The sequence below is a fragment of the Pristiophorus japonicus genome, chromosome 16, assembly GCF_044704955.1.
Source record: "Pristiophorus japonicus isolate sPriJap1 chromosome 16, sPriJap1.hap1, whole genome shotgun sequence".
Taxonomy (NCBI): Eukaryota; Metazoa; Chordata; class Chondrichthyes; family Pristiophoridae; genus Pristiophorus; species Pristiophorus japonicus.
Window position 1 is genome coordinate 39,539,385 of NC_091992.1, and position 25,507 is coordinate 39,564,891.

General features: G+C 46.3%; 1 protein-coding gene across 4 annotated transcripts in view; it reads right to left on the reverse strand.

Moving 5' to 3' along the window:
- Window positions 1-25,507, reverse strand: part of LOC139226456 (myeloperoxidase-like) — a 73,520-nt gene that overhangs the window by 2,313 nt on the left and 45,700 nt on the right. For all 4 annotated transcript variants that reach the window (XM_070857237.1, XM_070857236.1, XM_070857238.1 and 1 more), the window contains 8 exons: window positions 18,420-18,626; window positions 16,342-16,684; window positions 15,484-15,644; window positions 14,097-14,355; window positions 7,898-8,068; window positions 7,208-7,445; window positions 5,522-5,727; window positions 1,791-1,952 (listed from right to left, as the gene is read on the reverse strand). In XM_070857237.1, the coding sequence (XP_070713338.1) occupies window positions 1,791-1,952; window positions 5,522-5,727; window positions 7,208-7,445; window positions 7,898-8,068; window positions 14,097-14,355; window positions 15,484-15,644; window positions 16,342-16,684; window positions 18,420-18,626 (1,747 nt within the window). The remainder of the gene's footprint in view (window positions 1-1,790; window positions 1,953-5,521; window positions 5,728-7,207; window positions 7,446-7,897; window positions 8,069-14,096; window positions 14,356-15,483; window positions 15,645-16,341; window positions 16,685-18,419; window positions 18,627-25,507) is intronic.

The following is a 25,507-nucleotide window of genomic DNA, read 5'->3' on the forward strand; positions in this document are numbered from 1 at the left end:
ATTGGTTCTTTGAAATATCTTTTCAAAAGTCGATATAGAGAGGGGATTTCAGAGTAAATTTCAAGATATTTCAATAATTTAAAGATAGAGTACAAATGTAGACTGGAAACATCACAGGCATACTTGGAATCGACAGCACTACAGCTGTATAGGAATTGAATCTTTGGAATCTAATCCTGTCCATCAGTGCCTGCAAATCTAACCCTTTATATCAGAGAGTGGAATTCTATCTCTGTATAATCAGAGAGTGGAATTCTATCTCTGTATAATCAGAGAGTGGAATATGGTATATTCTCTACAACATCACAAACACACAGGACTACAAGATGGCTCCATTCCTTTTTTATTATTGTAAACAGCATTAGTTGCATTACCACAGTCGTCCACTAGGTGGAGCAGTAGTCCACTAGATGGAACTATACTAGACCTGTATATTAGAGAGCAGAAATCTAATCATGAATATCAGAGTGTATGAATATAACCATGCATATCAGAGAGGGGTAGGTTTGCACTCTGATATACAAAGTGGATAAACGCTGATTGAATTTGGCATCATTATACAGAGAGGAACCTCTTTCAGAAAAGTTAGAGGCATAGACATAAAAGTTTATAAAAACTTACACATTTTATAGTAATTTAAGGTGAATTGTGATGATAAGCAAGACTGAGTCAGAGTCAATGTGGAGTTTACTTCCCACTCAGTCCAGAGCTCTAAGCTCTGAAATTCCCTCCCTAAATTTCTCTGCTTTTCCAGCTCTCTGTCCTCCTTTACGTTTCTTCTTAAAATCTACCTCTTTGACCAAGCTTTTGGTCACCTGTCCTAATATCTCTTTATGTCACTTGGTGTCAAATTTTGCCTGATAATGCTTCTATGCAGTGCCTTGGGATGTTTGATTACATTAGAGGTACTACAATTGTACAGGGCCTTGATGAGACCACACCTGGAGGACTATGCACAGTTTTGGTCTCCTTATCTAAGGAACGATATTACTTGCCTTAGAGGGGTTGCAACGAAGGTTCAATAGTTTGATTTCTGGGAGGAGAGGGTTGTCCTGTGAGGAGAGATTGAGTAGATTTGGATCTATACTTTCTAGATTTTAGAAGAATGAGAGGTGATCTCATTGCAACATACAAGATTCTGAGGGGGACTGACAAGGTAGATGCTGAGAGATTGTTTCCCATAGCTGGAGTGTCTAGAAATAAGGGTCATAGTCTCAGGATAAGGTGTCGGCCTTTTAAGACTGATGAGGAATTTCTTCACTCAGAGGGTTGTGAATCTTTGGAATTCTCTGCCTCAGAGGGCTGTGGATGCTGAGTCATTGAGTATATTCATGGCTGAGATAGATAGATTTTTGGACTCTAAAGGAATCAAGGATATGGGGATAATGCAAGAAAGTGGAGTTTATTTCGAAGATCAGCCATGATCTTATTGAATGGTGGAGCAGTCCCGAGGGGCCGTATGGCCAACTCCTGCTCCTAATTCTTATGTTCTTAAAAGCAAGTTAGAGCTGTTGTTGATGATTGATGTGGACACTGGGTCCCTCAAATGGAAAATGTTCTATTTCCCAGAAATAACATTCCTCAATTCAATCAGTACAACATTGAAAATGGAAAAAAGGTGTAGTAGGCCATTCGGCCCTCCGACTGGACACCATGCTGGCTCTAACCATTTTCATGATTTGCTTTTAAGTTGTTAGACAGTTTAGTAAGGGCTCTGAATAGTTTATGTTTGGCTAAAGGTAAAATGACTGTTTAAATTCAAGCTTTTTACACTGGATTTCAGATCTTACCTGTACAGGTAGGTGGTGCAGAGTTCCACTGTCCATCACTCAGACATTTTATCGTATCCCCTCCTGCCAGATTCCATCCAGACTCACAGGTGTACCTGACCGAGCATTCACAGATTGAGAAATGGGCGTGAGCGACAACAGGGACGGAGCCGCAGGGGGTCGCTGTAAAGGGGGCAACAGAAGCTGTCAGGAGAGGGAGGTCGAGAAATACAGGGAATATTTGAGCAAGTGTTTGTAAAACAACAATATATTTCTAAACTCTGTCCCCAGAATATGGACACTGCCTCTATATAATCTAAAATCCTGTTGAATATTTTAGGGAAACGAATTCCTTTAATCACCAGTTGTAAGAGCTGCTGAAGTTAATGTTATTTTTTTCAATCTAGATACATCAATGATACTGAAGCGCTAGAGTGAGAAGTTGTCAGTACAGGAAAAGGGAAATTTGTTTCATAGTCCTTGGATGGATCTTAGCCTTGAGAAGACGTTATCAGTAACACATTCCTTCTTGGTGATTTATATACTGGGAGATACTTATATACTGGGAGATATTTGGAATTAAGATTTTGTAAAGCAAATTAAAATTTTGAACTTCCAGTTTCTAAGATGCTTAGCTGCACGACATCTTTCAAAGTGATTCTGTAGCTGACGTCATCAGTGTAGTTGGTCTGGTCACCTGAACTGGGATTCCCTGTAGTAGTTTAAAGTATTTCAGTCGGATATCAATCACTTAAATCAGTTTTTCAAAAGGGATTTAGAATGTAAAGAGAGAATTTTTAATGCTAGAAAGGAGGTTTCAGAAAAGTTATGTTGTAAATATTGAAGTGGAACAAGTGAGGCTAACAAAGGTAAGGTTAGAAGCTGACCAAAGGGAAGAAGGTCACGATGGACAATCAGATGTCACCTGAAGCCTCACAGAGGAAGGCAGAACCACCAGCACTACAGCCAGCCTGTTACCTAAAAGAGAGATGGTATGCTTTTATGCATGTCATCCATATGCAAGGACATATGTAATAATCATGTAGGTTTACTATTGGGATGGAGGAATTATTTAATATATAGCAAATGAAGCACTGGGATTAATAATTTATTATATAACATATAGATAAGGTATTGGAATTGGGGGATTTTTTTATACATACTAGTCGATCTCCGATGGCATATTAAATGAAGAGTTAGGGCCAATTGTGGACTTCAGGTGAAGCGTGGTTAGATGCATTAGGCTAATTGGTCCAGTGTGGCCAGACGTAATAAAGTCCCAATTTTAAAGTCATACACCTGACCTTATCTGTATATCACTATGATAAATTCTTATGTTCCCATTTAAAATGGAAACTACTTATGTTATGCTGCAGGTAAATTTTCCTGCCAGTGGTGCTGCTGCAATGGAGAATTACTCCAAATGGGCCATGGCAACTAGTCAGGGGGAAGGGGTGTGGGAAAAACATTTGTTGGGGCACACAAAATCAATTAAAATGTTAAAGAATCGAGAACTTAGCTGGCTACTTATTGCCCAGAAAGGAAAGCCAACAAGGCTGAAAATAGGAGCTTGCGGGGCTGGGGAAAGGGGATGGGATGGCCTGCACTGTCACCTGGTGGCTACAGCCTGCAACTACATGCAGATGGAAAGCAGTTTTTTTCCCACTACAGGATACTTATTATAAAACAGTGGGTGTTATGTGACAGGCAAGATGTGACGGCTTTAACACTGTAAGATGTATCACAATCCCAAGAATCAAAAGGTATTTACAAAAAATGTAGGCACATCCATGCTTTTGTTATCTTCAGATCCGACTATTCCAGTACTCTCCTGACTGGCTTCCCATCTTCCATCCTCTGTAAACTTGAGAGCTCATGCAAAACTCTGCTGCCCATATTCTAATTCGCATCAAGTCCCATTCACCCATCACCCCTGTGCTTACTGACCTACCTTGAATCCCAGTCTCACATTTAAAATCTTGTGTTCAAATCCCTTATTGGCCTTGCCTCATCTATCTCTGTGACCTCTTCCAGCCCTCCAACCCACCGAGAACTCTGCATTCCTCCAACTCTGACCTGTTGTGCATCTCCCATTCCTTTCGCCCCATTGTTGGCGCCATGCCTTCAGCTGGCAAGGCCCTAAGCTCTAGAATTTCCTCCCTAAACCTCTCCATTTTGCTCTCCTCCTTTAAGACACTCCTTAAAACCTACTTCTTTGATCAAACTTTTGGTCACTTGCCATAATGTCTCCTTCTTTGGCTCAATATCAATTTTTTTTTGACTGATTATGCTCCTGTGAAGAGCCTTGGAATGTTTTGATACATTAAGGTGCTATGTAAAGGCAAGTTGTTATTAGAATGAGAATTCCCATAAAGGTTGGTTTATATTAGAATTTTCAGTGAAATGTTTGCCTCACAGCTATTAAATAGATAATTTAAGGATAGATGTTGGGATTTTGAATTTATTGTCCTCATAGTGAGCAGTTGTCAAACAGGATCTGACATACATTTCCGACAGATTGAAGTTGTTGACCATATACTTCCTGTACAGTGCTGGGACCCTGTTAGTTCAATGGATACCTTAATTGATTGAGGGACAAGTATTTTGGCTCATTTTCAATTTGATGTGATATAAGCAGAGCCTGATTCAATTTTCAGAGACAGCTTTAGGAGTTTTATTTTACTTAACACTTAATAGTTTACCTAACCCCTCTCTCCCCAATTACATGTTCAATAACTATATTGACAGCACAATATTCTTCACACATCTCAAGTGTCTGCTTTATTCTGAACATACTGACATTAACCATTACCACTGATGGCAGCTGCATTGGTGGGCGAGAGTGCCGGGAGGCAAATTCCACTGATCTGTCGATACTACAGAAAGTCGAACGCCTGCCCGCAACACCAATCTGACTGCCACGCCTTCAGCACATTCCAACGTAACAGGCATCAGATTCTACAGGACACTAAAAGAAGGCAATAAGTTAAGGCTACCCAATCGGGAGCCTCTTGCATTCAAATCAATTGCATGTCACATCATATCAGCATTGTCTTCAAAGCTGGGGATCACCACCTCCATACACCATCAGTCACTTGCTCAGTTTTGGGACAAAATTTCCCTGGGCCCCCGATTGAGGGCGGTAACCAGCTGGGGCCGGGACTTTCTGTGCCTGGCACAGAAGACCCACCCCCGCTGCTGAATTGGGCTTACCACCGCTCAAAGGAAGTGGAGCAGAGTCTGGCGTGCTCCATTTCCTTTAGGGGCGGTTCCTGAGGAGCTGCTGAGGCGAGGACTGCAGCACTACGCAGATGCTCCACATAGCGCTGAGGCGCTTCAACGCCCCTCCCCTTCACTTAAAGGACCATGCTAGGACCGCCATCCTGGTGCCGATCTGAGAGTCGGAAAACCAGTAAAGATGGCGGCTTGGGGTGCTGGCACCCTCCCCTTTAAGTCCCGCTCAAAGAGCAAATTTTCGCCAGCCTTGCGGCGCGTGGGGCGGTAAGGGGTCGCTGTGCACAGTAATGATGTCATCACCGGTTGTGCGGCGGCCAAGGCAGCGCCTCCGTCAACGTCTGGGCAATTTCCCGAGAGCCGGTAGCCCCCCCCCCCGGTGAAAAGTCTTTTCCTCCCTATTAGCGCCCCATCCCCCCCACCCCTCGCAGGCACTAACAGGCCTGTTAAAAAGGGGGCAATTTTGCCCCCATAATGTTTTTTCTCAGAATGCTAGGAACGGTCTAACAGTGTCATACCATTGATCTTCTCTCTCCAGGCACTCAGGTCTACCCGTGATATATTGGTGCACCCGACATATCTTTCTGGGTACAGCCTGAACTGAAACGCATCCCGAGGGAGTTCTTCAATCCTGGTGTTATCACAGATTATTGTGGAGAATGAGATTTGCTGAAGAGCCTGCTGCTGGCTGGCAGTAAAAACCCCTTGATTTTCCCACCAGAATCTAAAACACGAAGAATGAGGAAAACAGTCATTAGGAAGAGTGTGAGTGTTCTGGCCAACATTTAACCCTCAGCCAATCCCAACAAAACAGGTGAACTAGTCATTGGTGTTTGTGGGACCTTACTGGACAAAATTGCCGACATAACAACAGTGACTATACAATGTAATACTCTATGTGAAGTATATGGGAATTGTTCTGAGAGTCCTGGATGGCATTATATACATTCAACTCCTTTCTTTCTCGTGATTTATAGCTACTAGCACTGCTCGGCATTGAGAACTAGTCTTCACTTGTTCACTTGGCACCACGCATGCAGAGTCAAAAATGCGTGGTGAATAATCATTCCGAATTTTTTAAGTAGCCCCATGATACAGGGCCCATGATCCACAGCTTTCTGATCCAAGAGGAAACGGGGTGGGCGGCAGGGGGAAGAACCCGACATTTCCCTCAGGCCAACAAGCTTCAGCCTGCATTTCCGGCAGGTTTTATGGTATATGGGCCAAATATCAAATGGTAATTATGGTGGAGATAATGATGGAAATGGATCCTAATTCTGAAAGCTAAAATTGAAATTTGTTCTAAAAGTGATAGGGCTGTGGATTTTCGGCTTTGCCGTTTTTGCGGTAAAAACGGAGGCAGGACAGGAAAATTATCGCCCAATTAGCATTCGCGATTAATTGCCTAACTTTCTTCATTTTGGCCCTGTGCCAGTAGCGCAGCACAAAGGGAGCATTGTACTATTTTGCAGCGCAAAAACGGGATCCTCGTCAACTTTATTGCGGGGCCGAGAGCGCTCCGAGAGAGGCCTTGGGAGGGGGAACGAAATTCATTAAAACATTCAAAAAACACTGCAAAAATATAAAACAATAAAAACTTTAACCTACCTTTTTTCCAGTTTATCCAACTCACCGCCGCCGGCAGGACTGCACTGCTGTGTTTTACCTGGCGGTCACTGTGGGGCACGTCCGGGTCGGGTGATTATTGAAACTCGCAGCGATGTCACAATGCGAGCCTTTGCACACCCGACGCAGCTCTCCCCGGCGGTGCTTCTAAGCGCCGCACAAAAAACGAGCCAAGGATCGCAACCGGGCGAAAAACTGCTGACCGCCCCATTTTTCGCCGCGGAGAGTCAAAACATGCCGAAAATCCGATCGCAAATGACCCGAAAATTCTGCCCATAGTAATAATGAGTGGCTAGCTGGGGACAGTGGTAGAGGAGGAAATAGTAATAGACAGGACGCTAGTGGTGGAGGAGGTAATGGTAATAGAGAGGAGGCTAGTGGTGGAGGAGGTAATGGTAATAGACAGGAGGAGAAGCAGAGGTTGATGCTGGCAATGCCAACTTTCTTTTCCACGTTTTCATGAATAACTGGGCTGCAGAATTTAGGACTCTTGGAGGGCAAAACTGTTCCATTGAAGGAAGAACATAGTAACATGGTATACAACTGGATTGCCATCAAAGTCTCAATACTTCTGTTACCTGTCTCCATCTCTCAGGTTCTTGAATTGTTTTCCTATTAAACAGGCGAACAAAGGGCCCAACTTCCCACCTTCCACGAATGGTTCGGAGATTCCCCCCAACCACACGTCGATGTTGTCTGGGGTTCCGTACAACTCGAGGAGCTTAGTTGCAAGTTCCACATTGTTGAGGATGAAAGAAAGATCAAAAACATCTTGGGGCTCAGAAAGTCCACAGAACCTTCGCCAAGCATTGTAACCTGGATTCAGAGTGGGGAGATGCGGGGGTTACACATTTTTATGAGTTAAAGTGAACGCAAGATATAATTAGCACAAGAAAATAAAAACATCTCAAAATCTGCAGTCTGAGGGTTTCATAACTTGCAAACTGAGGCTGACTAATCCAGCTCTCAGTGTGATACATCATCATCACACATGGATTACGTGCTTATAGATCTATAATCAGAACTTATGAGAGGCAACAAAATCACAACCAACTACATAGAATCACAGAATAGTACAGCACTGAAGGAAGCCAGTCAGCCCATCGAGTCTGCGCCGGTTCTTTCCAAGAGCAATTCAGTTAGTTCTACTTCCCCGCTCTTTCCCCATAGCCCTGCAATCTTTACTTCATCAAGTATTTATCCAACATTTGTGACTGAAAGATCGAGCTTCGCGAGTCAGGCTCTTCACTGCAGTAATCTTCTGTTACCTCTGAGCCCATGGTCCCGGGAACGCTGGATGTTTATGGCAGACAGGTCCAGAGCTGTATGACCCTGCAGTGCAAATAGCTTCTCACGCAGCTCATCCGGCATCATGGAGCTTTGGGTCTGCAGTTTGGCAGGGTAACCGACCAGCCCCCGAATGATTGGATCAATTCCACCTAAACAACAACTCACTGTTATTTCCATTGATACTTTAAGTCTTGGTCTTTTTTTAAATCATAGAATAATTGCAAATGAGTGTGCATTTCTCATATTTTACATCTCCTTAACTCCCCCCACCTATAATCAGCTAACCTAGGGCTTGACGGAGTCATGCAACAGTCTCAGTACTAACCAGAGTTACTAATCAGATACTCTGCACCTGACCTGTGCTGTGCTTGAATTGGGAGTGCTTGCATCTAAGGCCACAGTAGTCTGGAAATGCCCAATCTTGTTTAATGATTAAAACTAAGCAGAGTCAGGCCTGGTTATTACTTGGATGGGGGACCGCCTGGAAATACCAGGTGCAGTAGGCTTTTCCCCCTCCCCTTTTATAGGGGGCACTTGTAAAATTTCTAATTTTATTGCCCAAAAAAAAATCACAAAAAACCTCCAAAAAAGGGCAGTTGAAAAATGTTTGGGGTGTCCCCCAGATTGGGGGGCACTTGACTTAACTGGTGAATTTTGTCTCCAATCAAAAGAGTTGGGAGTGCTTGGCCAGTAGTCCTGACCGAGTGGTTAAGGCGATGGTCTAGAAGTCCATTGGGGTTTCCCCTTGCCGGTTCGGATTTGCTGACTCAGGTTAACATGAGAAATAGGAGCAGCAGTAAACTATTTTACGTGGGGAGATCCCGTCCGAACTGACCCCCGTCCGGACGGAATTCCTCATCGGCGCCAAATCCCGGAACCTCCCTCGGGAGCCGGCGCCTCACAACTTGAGCCGCCTCGGGGAAATCCCCTCCGTGCCTTGAAGTTCTGCGCGGAGGGGTTTCCTGTATGGGCTGCTCCTGCACATTCTCAACCTTGCCATCCTCGTCTGCCGTCCGGACACGCCATGGCGTACCATCTTGCTGTCTGGAGGAGGCGGGGGTCCCCAATGGAGTGCACTCTACGCGGGAGTCCTCCCATTATTTATCGGGGACTTGGCCTGGAGGGTAGTGCACGGAGCAGTCCCGTGCAACAAATTTTTAAGCCGGTTCACGGGCTCCCAGGCCGCCTGAAATTTCTGCGGTCTGGAAGAGTCCGTGTTCCATGTTTTTATTGAATGTATGAGGTTGCAGCCCCTGTTTCATTATTTAAAGGGGCTGCTCCTCAATTTCTGGCTGCACTTCAGTCCCACACTCCCGATCTTTGGGCACCCTGTGCGGAAGGGAGCGGGTAGGTCCGAGGGCCTCCTCGTAGGACTGCTCCTGGGCACGGCCAAGGGTGCCATCAGCCGGTCCAGGCAGCGGGCGGTCAAGGGGGTCATTCAGCCTGACTGCCTGCCTCTCTTCCGTGCCTACATCCGGGCCAGGGTGTCCTTAGAGATGGAGCACGCGGTGTCCACCGGTATGCTCGCGGCCTTCCATGAGAGGTGGGCGCCGGAAGGACTGGAGTGCATCGACACCCCCGGCAACCAAATTTTAATTTGATTTTATGTTTTAAAGTTTAATTTGTTTTAATTACTGGGTTTTTTTTTTAGTGTCCCCCTCCCCTTTTATAGGGGGCACTTGTAAATTATGGTTTTAGAGCCCCAAAAAAACAAAAAAAAATCTACAAAAATATATAAAAAAACAAAAAAAAGGGCCTTGCGAAATGTTTGGAGTGTCCCCCAGATCGGGGGTCACTTGACCTAATGTTTATTTGTCTCCTCTAAAAGAGTTGGGAGTGCTTGGCCAGTAGTCCTGGCCGAGTGGTTAAGGTGATGGTCTAGAAGTCTATTGGGGTTTCCCCTTGCCGGTTCGGATCTTGCTGACTCAGTTTAACATGAGAAATAGGAGCAGCAGTAAACTATTTTACGTGGGGAGATCCCATCCGAACTGACCCCCGTCTGGACGGAATTCCTCATAGGCGCCAAACCCCGGAACCTCCCTCGGGAGCCGTCGCCTCGGGGAAATCCCCTCCGTGCCTTTCAGTTCTGCGCAGAGGGGTTTCCTGTACGGGCTGCTGCTGCACACTCTCAAACTTGCCATCCTCGTCGGCCGTCCGGACACGCCATGGCGAACCATCTTGCCGTCCGGAGGAGGCGGGGGTCCCCGATGGAGGGCACTCTACGCGGGAGTCCTCCCACTATTTATCGGGGACTTGGCCTGGAGGGTGGTGCACAGAGCAGTCCCGTGCAATAAATTTTTAAGTCGGTTCATGGGCTCCCAGGCCACTTGCAATTTCTGCGGTCTGGAAGAGTCCGTGTTCCATGTTTTTATGGAGTGTGCGAGGTTGCTGCCCCTGTTTCATTATTTAAAGGGGCTGCTCCTCAATTTCTGGCTGCACTTCAGTCCCACACTCCTGATCTTTTGCACCCTGTGCGGAGGGGAGCGGGTAGGTCCGAGGGCCTCCTCGTAGGACTGCTCCTGGGCACGGCCAAGGGTGCCATCAGCCGGTCCAGGCAGCGGGCGGTCGAGGGGGTCGTTCAGCCCGACTGCCTGCCTCTCTTCCACGCGTACATCCACGCCAGGGTGTCCTTGGAGATGGAGCACGCGGTATCCACCGGTACGCTCGCGGCCTTCCATGAGAGGTGGGCACCGGAGGGACTGGAGTGCATCGTCACCCCCGGCAACCAAATTTTAATTTGATTTTATGTTTTAAAGTTTAATTTGTTTTCATTGCTGGTTTTTTTTTTTAGTGTCCCCCTCCCCTTTTATAGGGGGTACTTGTAAATTATGGTTTTAGAGCCCAAAAAAAACAAAAAAAAAATCTACAAAAATATATAAAAAAACAAAAGAAAACAAAAAAAAGGGCCTTGCGAAATGTTTGGCATGTCCCCCAGATCGGGGGTCACTTGACCTAATGTTTATTTGTCTCCTCTAAAAGAATTGGGAGTGCTTGGCCAGTAGTCCTGGCCGAGTGGTTAAGGCGATGGTCTAGAAGTCCATTGGGGTTTCCCGTTGCCGGTTCGGATCTTGCTGACTCAGGTTAACATGAGAAATAGGAGCAGCAGTAAACTATTTTACGTGGGGAGATCCCATCCGAACTGACCCCCGTCCGGACGGAATTCCTCATAGGCGCCAAACCCCGGAACCTCCCTCGGGAGCCGTCGCCTCGGGGAAATCCCCTCCGTGCCTTTCAGTTCTGCGCAGAGGGGTTTCCTGTACGGGCTGCTCCTGCACACTCTCAAACTTGCCATCCTCGTCGGCCATCCGGACACGTCATGGCGTACCATCTTGCCGTCCGGAGGAGGCACTCTACGCGGGAGTCCTCCCACTATTTATCGGGGACTTGGCCTGGAGGGTGGTGCACAGAGCAGTGCCGTGCAATAAATTTTTAAGTCGGTTCACGGGCTCCCAGGCCACTTGCAATTTCTGCGGTCTGGAAGAGTCCGTGTTCCATGTTTTTATGGAGTGTGCGAGGTTGCTGCCCCTGTTTCATTATTTAAAGGGGCTGCTCCTCAATTTCTGGTTGCACTTCAGTCCCACACTCCTGATCTTTTGCACCCTGTGCGGAGGGGAGCGGGTAGGTCCGAGGGCCTCCTCGTAGGACTGCTCCTGGGCACGGCCAAGGGTGCCATCAGCCGGTCCAGGCAGCGGGCGGTCGAGGGGGTCATTCAGCCCGACTGCCTGCCTCTTCCACACGTACATCCACGCCAGGGTGTCCTTGGAGATGGAGCACGCGGTATCCACCGGTACGCTCGCGGCCTTCCGTGAGAGGTGGGCGCCGGAGGGACTGGAGTGCATCGTTACCCCCGGCAACCAAATTTTAATTTGATTTTATTTGTTTTAAAGTTTAATTTGTTTTAATTGCCGGGTTTTAGTGTCCCCCTCCCCTTTTATAGGGGCAGTTGTAAATTATATAATGTTAATGCCCCAAAAAAAATCAAAAAGAAAAAAAACCACAAAAAAACCCCCAAAAAAAGTAAAATAAAAAGAGGCCAGTTCTAAGTGTCTGGAGTGTCCCCCAGATCGGGTGGCACTTGATCTAATGTTTATTTTGTTCCCCCCCGCAAAAGAGTTGGGAGTGCTTGTCCACTGGTACGCTCGCGGCCTTCCACGAGAGGTGGGCGCCGGAGGGACTGGAGTGCATTATCAACCCCGGCAACCAAATTTTAATTTGATTTTGTATGTTTTAAATTTATTTTAAATGCCCTAAAAAAAAACACAAAAAAAAACCTACAAAAAAAAACAACAAAAAAAAGAGGGCGGTTAAAAGTGTCTGGAGTGTCCCCCAGATCAGGTGGCACTTGATCTAATGTTTATTTTGTTCCCCCCCGCAAAAGAGTTGGGAGTGCTTGTCCACCGGTATGCTCACGGCCTTGAAAAAAATATGATTTTAGTGCCCAAAAAAACACCCAAAAACCCCCCAAAAAAACACAAAAAAGGGCCTTGAAAAATGTTTGGAGTGTCCCCCAGATCGGGGGGCACGATTTAATGTTTACTTTTTTCTCCCAAAAGAGTTGGGAGTGCTTGATACGTCACTGCAGATACACTTGATATTACTCTGTACATAAGGCAAGTGTGAGGAGTGAAAAGATAGTAGCACTTAGGAAATAAAGGCAAAATAAATAAACACATTTGACTAACGCATGGGGGAAATAGATGCCTCTATCATTCCATCGATTTCAATTGGATGGGTTCTACAATGGTTGGATGATCTGCTCCACCAATTACTGCCCAGGTGATGAAGATGAAAATTGACCCCAATGGGTTAGTGGAATGGGAAGACAGCTACCAGATCCAATTTAATGCGAGTGTGAGGTAATACATTCTGGGAGGGAAAACAAGTAATGGGAGCATACACTCAATGGCAAGACACTGAAGGGTGTGGATGAACTGAGGGATGTAGGCAGTCAAACTCAATTCTCTGAAAGTGTGAGTGCAGGTCGATAAAGCCAAAACGAAAAAAATGACTATATTTTGGGTTTTATAAATAAGGGCATAGAGTGCAAGAGGAAAGAAGTAAATGATAACTTTGTACAAAACATTGGTTGGGCCATAGTTAGAGTACTGTGAGCAGTTTTAGTCATTCCCCTTATGGAAAAGAGTATTGAAACCATAGAGAGTAGACAGCCGATTTCACCAGTTATAAGGAGAGGCTTGTGATACTGGGATTATTGCCTCGAGGGAAAAAAGGGATACAGCACAGATCCCAGTAGGTGACAATACATCTGTTCAGTATAGTGGGATTATGGCCTCACTTGGATCGTGGTGTACAATTTCAGTCGCTGTAGTACAGAAAGGATATCCAAGTACTGGAGGCAGCATAGGGAAAGGCAACCAAACTGATAGCTAGCCTAAAGCATCTGAGCTGTGAGAAGAGGTTGAAGAACCTGGGATCATTGACTTTGGAGAAAAGGCTGCTCAGGGGAGATATCATTCAAGACTTCCAGGATCTTAAGGGACTAGATCAATCGAACCCTGATAATATGTTCCAGATTTCCACCAACTCTAGTACGAGGGGATATGTACTCAAGCTTAAAGGAGAAGTGCATAGACAATTTAGATTTAACTATGATGTGGAGGTTTGTGTATGTATGGAATGGGTTACCCGAGGAGGCAGTGCATGCAGATGTGTGGAAAAATTATTTGAGGTAGTACGTGAGTGAGGGGTATTAAGCTTTGCCTCTTGTTAAGTAAATATGCAAGTTAAGAATATTTATCTATATTGCGTGAGGATATGTCAGGTGTTTTCTACTAATATTAGAGCATGTGGACAGAGGTACTATTGATTTGTTTGTGATCTTGTACTTTCCTACATTCATTTCTAACTCATGCTGTACCTGACCCATGAGTGTTTGATGGGACAGTGTGGAGAGAACTTTATTCTGTATCTAACCTGTGCTGTACCTGAGTGCTTGATGGGGCAGTATAGAATCAGTCAGACCTTGTGTCTAAACTTCATTATACCTGTCTGGGAGTGCTGCATATTCATTTTGGAAGCTAAAATTGGAAAGTTGTTCTATAATCCAGCACTGACATAACCATTGAATACAAGAGTGCACCAATATTTTAAATTGGTTGCTATTTTACAGTAGACGGCCTGCTGTTTGTTTGCGTGGGGAATGAGAATATTGAGCACCTTTCTCGATTAAATTCCATGGAGTGAAGAAGGTGTAGTGCAGGAGCATGCTGGGATACTTTGAGTCCTCCTGGAACTTTTCATTATAACGTTTCATGATTGGCTGGATCGTGACATGCCCAAAGCGCATTGCAGCCGTAGTGAAAACATTAGCGAGCCTAGGATCAACAGACTCGTTGTAGCCTTGGTATCGAGAGAGATATTTCTCTGTTGCTTTCTTGCCAATTACTAGGGGAACATAATCCCTGTAGTTTATAATCTGTCAGAGAGAAGTCAGAAAGTAATTATTAAACATTTTGTAAGTGAAAAGTAAACGGCTTTAGTCATTAAAGTAGTTGTCACAGATCCATTCTTTTAATTTTGTCTCCAACAATTTTTCTTTTCTTTTATCATTGTAATTCCATAATCCTATGCTCCCAAATGGGAGGCACATTTCAGGGAGCATGGGTTGGATATCGGGCTGCAACATTGCAGCCCTAATTCTTAGACTTGTACTGAACCTGGGAGTGTGGGATCATGGAATTACATCTAATATCTCACCACCTCTCTCAATTTTGCAATTTCCTCCAGCTAAACATTGGCAAGACTGAAGGTCCATCTATTTTGCCTTCTACCACCCTGGCAGTCATATGATACAATGATAATGGAGTTGTTAACGAACCATAGCAATCAATTAGTCTACAACAGACCCAGACATGACGTGAAGAAAACCCCAGTGATGGAGAACTTTGGAAATCTAGGGGTGGATTTTCCAATCCTTTGCGCTCTGTTTTTCATCCCGGAGTGGCGGCAATAGCGACGGTGAGGTTTTCTGGGCGGGCGGTCAGCCGCCTGCGCCCCACGGGGGATTTCGCGTTGGTTTTGCGGCGGCGTGGAGCAGCACCGCCCAGAAGAGCTGCGCCGGTGTGCAACGCCCCTGGTTGCAGCACCGGCGCGATTTTGACTCCCGTATGTCCCGTACGCCCTACAGCACGCCCTGCAGTGACTGCCTGGGAAATTGGTCAGGGAACCTCTACCAACTGCAGAGAGGTAAGTAATGCAGTCCTAAGGTAAGTGTGATTGTTTTTTTCTTTACATTTTTTTTGCGATTTATGTTGTGGTGGCATGGTCTATGTATTGGGAATGTTTTTGTGGGTTTTTTTTTCAGGTTTTTTTTTCTTCTCTCCAGGTGTCTCTCAGAGCTTGGGATTTTCCCATGCTAACATCCACGAGAGGTGTACAACACCTCCCTTAGTGCAGCGCTCCAGTCTTGGGCCCAGCTGCCCAATTTTGATGATTGAGGTGCAAACTATTCCTGGGTGCAAACTTTACCGCCCCGAAATCATCAAATCCGAAAATCCAGCCCCATAGGTCTCCTCCATCTTCAGGTATATTCCATTTACACTACCTGTTGAAATGCTCCCATGATTTTCCTCGCCTCCTGGTAGATTGTTTCTCCACTCCAGTGCGGGTTCAATCTCTTCAGCTCTCTCGCTAAGCGATTGTGTTCCCGTAGAAATATCGTATGAAAAGACAACAGCCCCAGGTTTTCATTGGCACGGGCATCACCTGTGGGAATACGATTACTGCACTATTTGCAAAAAGAGAAAGACACGCACCGAATAATATGTGGGTGGGTGAGATTGATCTTGTACCTAGGAACCCAGATTGGTGAATAAAGGAAGCACTACAATGAAATAAAGCAGTTGATGGACTGGCTAGTCCAGTGGGTCAGCACACAACTTCACACTCTTGGGACCTGTGTAAAAATCCAACCCAGACCAACAGGGTGACATTTTCTTCTAAGCAATCACTGTAAGGAAATGGCATTGGACCACATCAGCGCATCTCCTGAGCAAACTTGTGATCTCAATCAGAGAGACCATATGGATGGCTGATGTGGGAAACTGTAATATTTGCTCTGGTGCTGAAGATGTACACATCTGAGCTTGGGGATAAGGCACATTACAGGGGCAGTGTCGAGGAAGCTTTACTCTCTACCCAAATGAGTAGACTTTTACAATTCATATTTCAAGTAGAGGTGCTGTTACCTGAGGCTAGATCAAGAGAATGGCCATACAGATCAGGAAGGTTGAAGTTCTCAGGTTTGATTCTTAGCTCTGAATGCTCAGTATCACATGGTTCACTCACTGAGATAGCGAGGGTTCGACGCACAGTGATCAGGGTTTGGGTTGGCTTGGCCTGGATTCAGATGCACTGTGCTATTATGTGTGTCATATGATGTCACCAACCAATAATTTCTTACCAGCCAGCATACAAGGAACAGTAACACCAGAGCAAGAGGAGCTGTTGTGGGTCACGGCACAAGGGTTCGTCTGCTTAAAGCTTCTGAAAGGCATGTATTTCAAGTTGTTGTCTGAAAAGGTGGGATTGACCATCAACAGGCCCAGGTCACTGGTGAAATCTCTGAGTTTCTTTGCCTGGTGCTCCATGTTGCCGTATATATTGCTGGCATCAATGTAGGCTGTCTGCTCATTGATCTGCTCGCATGTACTCATGCCCTCAAACGCTGAGCAGCAGGCAAGAGCTGATCGGATGAATGGTATGCACTGACGAGCGTCTGTAATCCGTGGGTCGTCATAGCTTATCTGTGGATGAAAGGTCAGGACAGTGATGGAAGCAGATACTGATAGACCCAGAGAGAAGTACTAGTCCGTTCAGTATGAGCCTCGAAAACCCATAGTCCTATTGTGGTTCTGAAGAGGCTTTTGCTATAAATTCTCCAAGTTTTCTTTGTCCTTTGATTGGAGGGATGTGCAAACTGGATGAGATTGTTACCTTTGTTTTACAAAGGCAGATCTGGTCGAGGGAAGTAGCTAAAGTGTACAATGCTCCCATCCCCTTGTGAAGTAATTACAGTGCAAATTACTCCTTTCTCTTATGCACTTAAATGTTTGGCATTTAATATTAAATAAGGAGACACTATTTATTAACAATGTACCACTATGAGAGGGATATTTTATAAGGTAGGGGCTTTCCCAAGCACTGGCAGGTGCCAGTCACAAATTCCATCTGTGAGTACCTGCATCAATTTGGGATCCTTCTCGTTTCTAGATGCTGATGTCTCCCACTATGTTTAACTACCTTCTGCAGAGAGTGGTAAACATGTGGAATGGATTTGCCCAGAAAGCCAGATAGTATGTTAACATTTAAAGGAGGGTTGGAGATGTTTGAGGGAATGGCGAATGAGGTGTATTGGTTTTAGGGGGCAGGAAGATGGTTTACAGACTCTTTTCAGGTCCTGTGCTCCTTGGTAACTGCTGCAGCTGAGTTGGCAGTGCTAGAAAGTATTTCTGAAGATTATTAATAGACAGTCTTATTAACACCTTAAACAAGGAACAAATTTGCATTGTAAGCATTGTCCCCAAGAATATAATTTTCTTTCATTCCTTATGCTACCGATACCAACGCAAATCATCCCAACCACTGGTTTTCATGCAATAGATGGAGCCACCAAACTGTAGATCAAACCAGCGCTGGTCATGTCCTACCATGGGCTTTTATTGGAGCTTCATCCCAAAGTCTACAGGTTTACCCAAATAGTTTTGTAACCTGTGACTTGAATTCAAGCACAACTTGCTCAGAGTTTCAGAGCTTGTACTAAAATAAAGGCTTTACATTCCCTGGATCTTTGATTAGGACTTTTAAGGGTGATTAGAAAAACATTCAGGAATCGGCAAATGCTATTCAAAATAAGGCAGAATTGATTCAATTTTACTATCTGCGATTCATGAGAACCATTGACAGCATACAAAATAATGACAATGAATATTTTGAAGGAAATGTACAATTTAAACAGATGAGGTGCCGAGTGGCAGTGGGATATGACTCCGACTGCTCTCAGGAGCTGACTGCACTTGCTTTGCTGCATGTGCTCACACCTGCCAGTGTATCAGGGAAACATCCCCACCCTCGCAGTGTTAAATGTGGCGGCATTACTGTCTCATCGCTGAAATCCAGACATATGATCATCAGCTGCACTTAACATCCTCATTTCTTCAAGGTAAAGATGAGCTTGGGGAGGAAGAAAGGAAAATGGATGGAAGAGACCATCATGGGTAACTGGGCTAGGGCCAGAGTTGATCTCTGGACAAGGAACTATTAAGCCCTTTCTGATTGATGCGAGTGTTTCGAGGGGTGCAAACAGATGAAGCCATTTTAACAAGAATTAAGGTGCATCATGGACAACCTTGTAATTAGGATGGAGATCAGCCTTGAGTTACCAACACTGGAACTGGATGAAAATTCTAATGATCCTACATAGTGCATGTCTGGTTCAAGCATAATCCTCAGCTGTCTTTAAACAGAGAATCAATGTCTCACCTTAATTGGGAAACAAGGACTTCTCTGCACACAAGACGTTTTACAGTTGATACCATTGCTGAAAGTCTGGAGGGTAGGGGACGGACGAGTGAAACTCATGTCGTGAGAGAGCCACTGCCCCCACTGCACAAACATCTGACTCCATTTGGAATCTGGAACTATGTCTTTAATGGATGCTTTTAGGATCTTGTTGGAAACCTCTCGGACCTGAAAAAGAATAATAATCATTTTCAATGTTCAGAACATGGACCCTCCTTACAAGTTTTTTAAAGTAGGCTCATTCTGTGAGTTACAGGCCCCGAGGGTAGGCTGAGCAGGACAGTCGGTGTCATAGCAGTGCCCCATCAACTGCATTCATCTCCAACAAGTCTCAGCAACATGTACATAACATTGTGGACAAGAGAAAATAGACTGTAGTAAAGGTTTTTTTACTGGTATTCGGGTTTATCTTGTTGTATCTCTATTTTCAACCCAGATTACTTCCCAGTGTCTCCAATATTCAGTACCGCAACACTAATGGTTTTGAAAGGCTCAAGTCTGGAGTGTGATTTATTATTTGCCACTGGGTGGGTGCAGCCATACCACTGCTTAACAAGCTGGACATTATCCAGGATGAAACAGTCCGCTTGATTGGCATGCTTGCCACAGGCCTTGCTATCCAACCCCTCCATCACTAGCACTCTGAGCTGCAGTACGTGCAATCTCCACGTTGCACTGCAGCAACTCACCAAGCTTACCACCAGCCCCTGAACGTCTATCACCAAGAAGGACAAGAGGAGCATTGTTGTGGAAATACCACCATCTCCATCTTCTCTACAAGCTCACACACCATTCTGATTTGGAAATATATTGTTATTCTTTCACCATCATTGGGTAAGTATCCTGGAACTCCTTACCTAACACCATTGTGGAGCACCATCAACACAAGGACTACAATAGTTCAAGAAAACCCACCAGCGCCACCTCCTCAGGGCTACTAGTGATGGGCAATAAATGCAGCTTTGCCCATATCCTAAGTTGAGAAAAATGTGGCTCAAGGAAGTTACCCTATCTGACACTGAATGAACTAATCTGGACAAGAGGCAGTAACCAGCCTGCACAATGTGTACATTACCTGCAGGGCCTGGGAACAGATCCACTCTGGAAATGAAGGATAGTCCAAGGTTAATGTCGCAAATTGTAGCTTGTCAATCTGTTCCACATTTACACCTTGTCCATGCCAAGCTCTCACACATGTGCTCTCAACATAGCCCAGTATCTTCTATTTCTTCAAATATTTATTCAATTTTCTCTTAAAAGAGGCAATGATCTCTACCTCAATCACTCCCTCTAGCAAAGCATTCTCTGCTCCAACAACCCTCTGTGTAAAGAATTACTCCTAACAGCTCTTCTCACTCTCAAGTTACAGTTAAATTGATAATCTCTTAACGCTGATTCCCTAACCGAAGAAATAACCTTTCCCTATTGTGGATGAGCTTCAACGTCCACCCTCTCAAGATTACCGTATATACTCGCGTATCCTACGATCTCACGTATCATGCGACCCCTAAATTTTCGTCCCCAAAACATGATTTTATCATATATCTCATGTATCATGCGAGTCACTTTTTTGAGATACCAGATGCCACTAGGCTAGGCTTTCAAACAAGTTTAACAAGTACCCAACACGTAACAAGTACCCTAACACATAACAACGATCGAATACATACCTTAACATGAAACATCGAGTGGATTCTGCTGTGAAAGCTGTTCGCGAATCGAACACCGATACAGCAATCATTCCAGCTGGCTTGACTAGCGTCGTTCAGCCACAGCCTCTACTGTGTTTGCGGGTAAAAGAAGCATGGGCTGAGATAGATGGAGCCTCTAATAATGCAGCAAACTTCAGAGGGAGTTGTGGGTGCCGATCTCTATACCACAGCAAAGATACAGTACAAGCGACAATAGAGGCTGCAATCCAGCCCAGGAGATACATGCCGAGATTCAGCGTGGATACGGTCTGCTTAACAGCCTAACAGCCTAATCTTGGCCAGCACTTCACACCCGCAAATTTTGTATCTCGCGTATCATGCGACCCCCCAAATTTAGGTTACAATTTAGGTCTTCAAAAGTCGCATGATACGCGGGTACTTGTATTTACTTATACAGGATATCGCTTTGGAGGCACAATCCCAAAGTACTAAAAAGCCTCCCTCACCACATGTGTTGGTGAAGGCACATGCCCAAGTAACTCTGTGGTCTCATCTACAGGGGTGGGCGGGGAAGGGCTCTGCATAATCTGCCTCAGGCACACTTAGACCCCACCCTCTGATCAATCCTCTGGACATTTCCTTGACCTGTAGATGTCGGATGGCTAGAGGAATTCCATAAGGAATGCAACTCTGCCAGTGGGAATTGTTGCAAATTACTATGGGCTCAATTTTGCCCAAAGCCATTTTTTGGCATATTGCCAGAATTATGCCTGTTTTTCTAGGCCAGAACTACTCCAAAAATAAATGTGCTAAGTTTCCCTGCTCTATTTTTCTAAATTGCCGCCGCCTGTCCTGTAGCTCGTGGGGTGGAGCCTACTGTCTGTGCCGAAAAAATGAGGCTAGCTATGCTTTGGTTCATGGGGATGTCTCCATCATCTATGCTTTGGTTGATGCAATGTGCTATAATTCATCGTGGTCCTTCAAATCTGCCTGCTGCCTGCGCTGTGTGAGCCTACTCATGCCATCCTGCCTCTCCTCTGCTGCAAACCATTTATCTGTTCTGTTATATTTTGCAGAACTTGAGGCCAACCCTGACGATGCAGAAGAATATTCAGATGAGGATGAGGCTGAAGAGAACATCTTCCAATCTCACCTTCCAGACCAAGAGCATGGAGGTGAGGGGGAGGGGGAAGGGATGGAAGAAGTCCCCACTGTTGTACTCACTTTGGAGGATGTGCAGGTGCCACCCTTTGAGCTGCTTGCCCCTTCCCTGAGTAGTGGTTTGAGTGTTGGTGGGACATTCCATCGTTTCCCACCATCCAAGGCTGGGGATGTCAGTGAGGTGCAACGAGGCACATCATGGGCCCCACCGTCCGAGGCTGCGGATCCCAGTGGTGGGGTGCAGTGAGGCACACCCAGGGGCCCACCATCCAAGGCTGTGGACCCCAGTGGGATGCAGCAAGGCACACCCAGGGCCCCACCGTCCGAGGCTGCAGGTTCCAGTAGGGTGCAGCAAGGCACACCCAAGGCCCCATCATCCGAGGCTGTGGGTCCCAGTAGGGTGCAGCAAGGCACACCCAGGGCCCCACCATCCGAGGCTGTGGGTCCCAGTAGGGTGCAGCAAGGCACACCCAGGGCCCCACCATCCGAGGCTGTGGGTTCCAGTAGGGTGCAGTAAGGCACACCCAGGGCCCCATCATCCGAGGCTGTGGGTCCCAGCGGGGTGCAGCGAGGTACACCCAGGGCCCCACCATCCGAGGCTGTGGGTCCCACTGGGATGATGCGAGCCACACCCAGGGTGAGGAGGGGAAGGAGGGCTCAACCACACTCTCCTGAGGTGCAGGATCTAACAGATGTCGTTCAGATGATGGCAATGAGTGCGGAGAGCATTGACCTTACCCGATCACTCCTGGACACCATCAGTGGGGTGGGTGATGAAGTATCGGGACTGTCGGGAGAGTTAACAACACTCTCACGGGAAATGGGAATGCTGTCCAGGAACATGATGGAGGGAATGTCTCAGTCAGCTGAAATCATGTCGTTGCATATGACAGAGGGAATGTCGCAGGTAGTTCAAATACTCTCAGTGACCATGAGGGAGAGCATGTCACAGGTAGCTGAGACACTGTCGGCGAACATGAGGGAGGGAATGTTGGAGGTAGTTGAGACACTGTCGGGGCACATGAGAGAGGGAATTTTGCAGTTAGCTGCTGCAATAAGGGAACACGCCCAGACCCCATGCCCATTGACAGAATCAAAATCCCACTTCAATCCCCAGACCAGCCTCTGAAGAGGCCCAAGCTGGGCCTTCCACATTATTGGCTGCGCCCCCCTGGCCCCTCCATCACAGAGTGCGCATCACCCGAAATGTTCGAAAGAATAAACTTGGTACCAATCCAAGAAACGCTGCGCCACAAAAGGTTATCTTCCTCACTGTGGCTGTTTCTCTGCTGAGCTGGGAGACTGGTTCAACAGTTTTTTTCAGCCCCATTGGTTACTGCTGTCATCTCTCTGTTGAGTTGGATGACTCATTCTACTGTTTTTTCTGCTTTGTTGGTCACTGGCTTGTGTAGTTTCACATTTTCCCCACTGCTTCTGATCTACAGTGACCTCCAGCTTTGCAGGAACTTCGCCATCATCTTCCTGTACTGAAACTCACTCTCATTACCACGGCAATAACCTCCATCTTTCAATTCTCTATCCTGCAAATAACTTCTGGACTTCTCTCACCTGCTATTCCTGTCTCCGAACTTGGACAACAGTTCGTTGATGCTCCAAACCGATTCCATCCTACCGATGTCAACTTTTGCCCTCCACGGGACCTCCAAATTTAACTTTGGACTCCTTATTATTGTCACCAACCTGTTCCCTGTTACTACCAGGAAATATGCATCCTTATAATTGCTACATAACCAGGCTTATGTAACTTGAGATTTTGTATGTGCCCATTTGCTTGCGCATTTTGGCTGCCGCTTCGGACCCGAGCAATTCACTTCTATTTCCACTTCTTTCTCCCGCTTTTTCTTTTCTCCTTATCCTTCTCTGACCAGGTTCTCATGTTGTCATGTCGTCTTTCATCTCTCCTCTCTCGGATACTCTGTCCTCCAAAATCCCTACCCCAACCCTTCATTACTTTTCAACCTTCCGACTTTCTTGCCGCTGTCCCAGGCTCGACTCCCTCCTTGTATACAGGGGCTCCCAGGGAGTGTGTCCTTATATACAGGGGATTTCCAGGAGTGTGTCCTTGTATAAAGGGGATTCCCGGGAGTGTGTCCTTGTATAAAGGGGCTCCCCGGGATTGTGTCCTTGTATTCGGGGGCTCCCCGGGTGTGTGTCTTTGTATTCAGGGGATTCCCGGGAGTGTGTCCTTGTATACATAGGCTCCCCGGGAGTGTGCCCTTGTATACAGGGGCTCCCCAGGAATGTGCCCTTGTATACAGGGGATTCCTGGGATTGTGTCCTTGTGTACAGGGGCTTCCCGGGAATGTGTCATTATATACAGGGGATTCCCAGGAGTGTGTCCTTGTATAAAGGGGATTCCGGGAAGTGTGTCCTTGTATACAGAGGATTCCGGAAGTGTGTCCTTGTATACAGGAGATTCCCGGGAGTGTGTCCTTGTATTCAGGGGATTCCCGGGATTGTGTCCTTGTATGAAGGGGTTATAAGGAGTGTGTGCTTGTGTAAAGGTTGTCCGTGGGAGTGTGTCTGCTGCTCCTCCTGGCCCCACAGATTGTAAAGCTAGAATTAAACTTCATCATTTTCAATGCACGTTGTCCCTTTTAAGGACTGCTGGAGAGGCAGCTCAGTGCCTGATGCAAATGGGCAGAAACTCACTGAAGTGTCTTGCGGGAGCACAGCCAGAACACTTTGCACTGCAACAGTGGCCCTGGTCTACTCTGCTGCAGAATACTGCTCTGCCTCCTGGTCCTGCAGCTGCTACACAAAGATCGTGGACTTGCAGCTAAACACTGCCATGAGGACAGTGTCAGGGATGCTCCAGATGAAGGTACGGCTCTCATCTTCACTCCCTCAAGTCCAAGGGGTGCAGACTTAAATGGAGGTGGTGGATAATTGGTTCAGCCATTCATCGCCAGATCTGGCTGGATCACATAAAGCACTATCGGGTCCTACTCTCGTCTGCCAAAACTGCTCACTATTCCAGGATCATTCTGGAATGCAAAGATAACCCCTGGCTGCTATTTTCTACTGCTAACCATCTTCTTATACTTCTCTCCCCTGTCTCCACCACACTCACCTCCAACAAATGTGAGGAGTTCATGGACCTCTTTGTCTCAAAGATTGTGACCATCCGATCAGCTGCCTCTGCCACTTCACTTCCTTCCCCTAGCCCACTGGGCCGAACCTCCTCTGAGGTTCCCCCCTGCCCTAGCCCTGAACTCGCATCTTTTTCCAGTTTCTCTCCGATCTCCCCTCTTGACTTCTCCATGCTCATCTTGTCCATGAGACCCACTTCCTGCTCCCTTGACCCTATTCCAACTAAACTGCTGATCACCCAACTTCCTTTTCTGGCTCTCATGTTAGCTGACATTGTTAACGGTTTTCACTCCTCAGGTACTGCCCCCTCTTCTTCAAATCTGCCGTCATCACCCCTCTCCTCAAAAAAACAAACCCCGAACCCTCCGTCCATGCAAACTACCACCCCATCTCCAACCTCCCTTTCCTCTTCAAAGTTCTTGAACGTGTTGTCGCCTCCAAAATCCATGCCCATCTTTCCTGGAACTCCATGTTTGGATTCCTTCAATCTGATTTCCGCCCCTGCCATGGCTTTCATCAAGGTCACAAATGACATCCTTTGTGACTGTGACAAAGGTAAACTATTCCTCCTCGTTCTTCTGCACCTTTGCGACATCATCCGAAAACACGGCATCAGTTTCCACACGTACGCTGATGACATCCAGCTCTACCTCACCACCACTTCTCTCGACCCGTCCACCGTCTCTAACTTGTCAGGCTGCTTGTCTGACATCCAGTACTGGATGAGCAGAAATGTTCTTAGTTAATATTGGGAAGACCGAAGCCATTGTCTTTGGTCCCCACCACAAACTGTGTTCCCTAGCCACCGATTCTATCCCTCTCCCTAGCATCTCTCTGAGGCTGGATCAGACCGTTTGCAACCTAGGTGTCATATTTGACCCTGAAATGCGCTTCCGGCCACATATCCAAGGCATAACTAAATCCGCCAATTTCCTCCTCCATAACATTGCCCATCTCCGCCCCTGCTTCGGCTCATCTGCTGCTGAAACCCTCATCCATGCCTTTGTTTCCTCTAGACTTGACTACTCCAATGCACTCCTGGCCAGCCTCCCACATTCCACCCTACGTAAATTTGAGATTATCCAAAACTCGACAGCCTGTGTCCTAACTCGCACCAAGTCC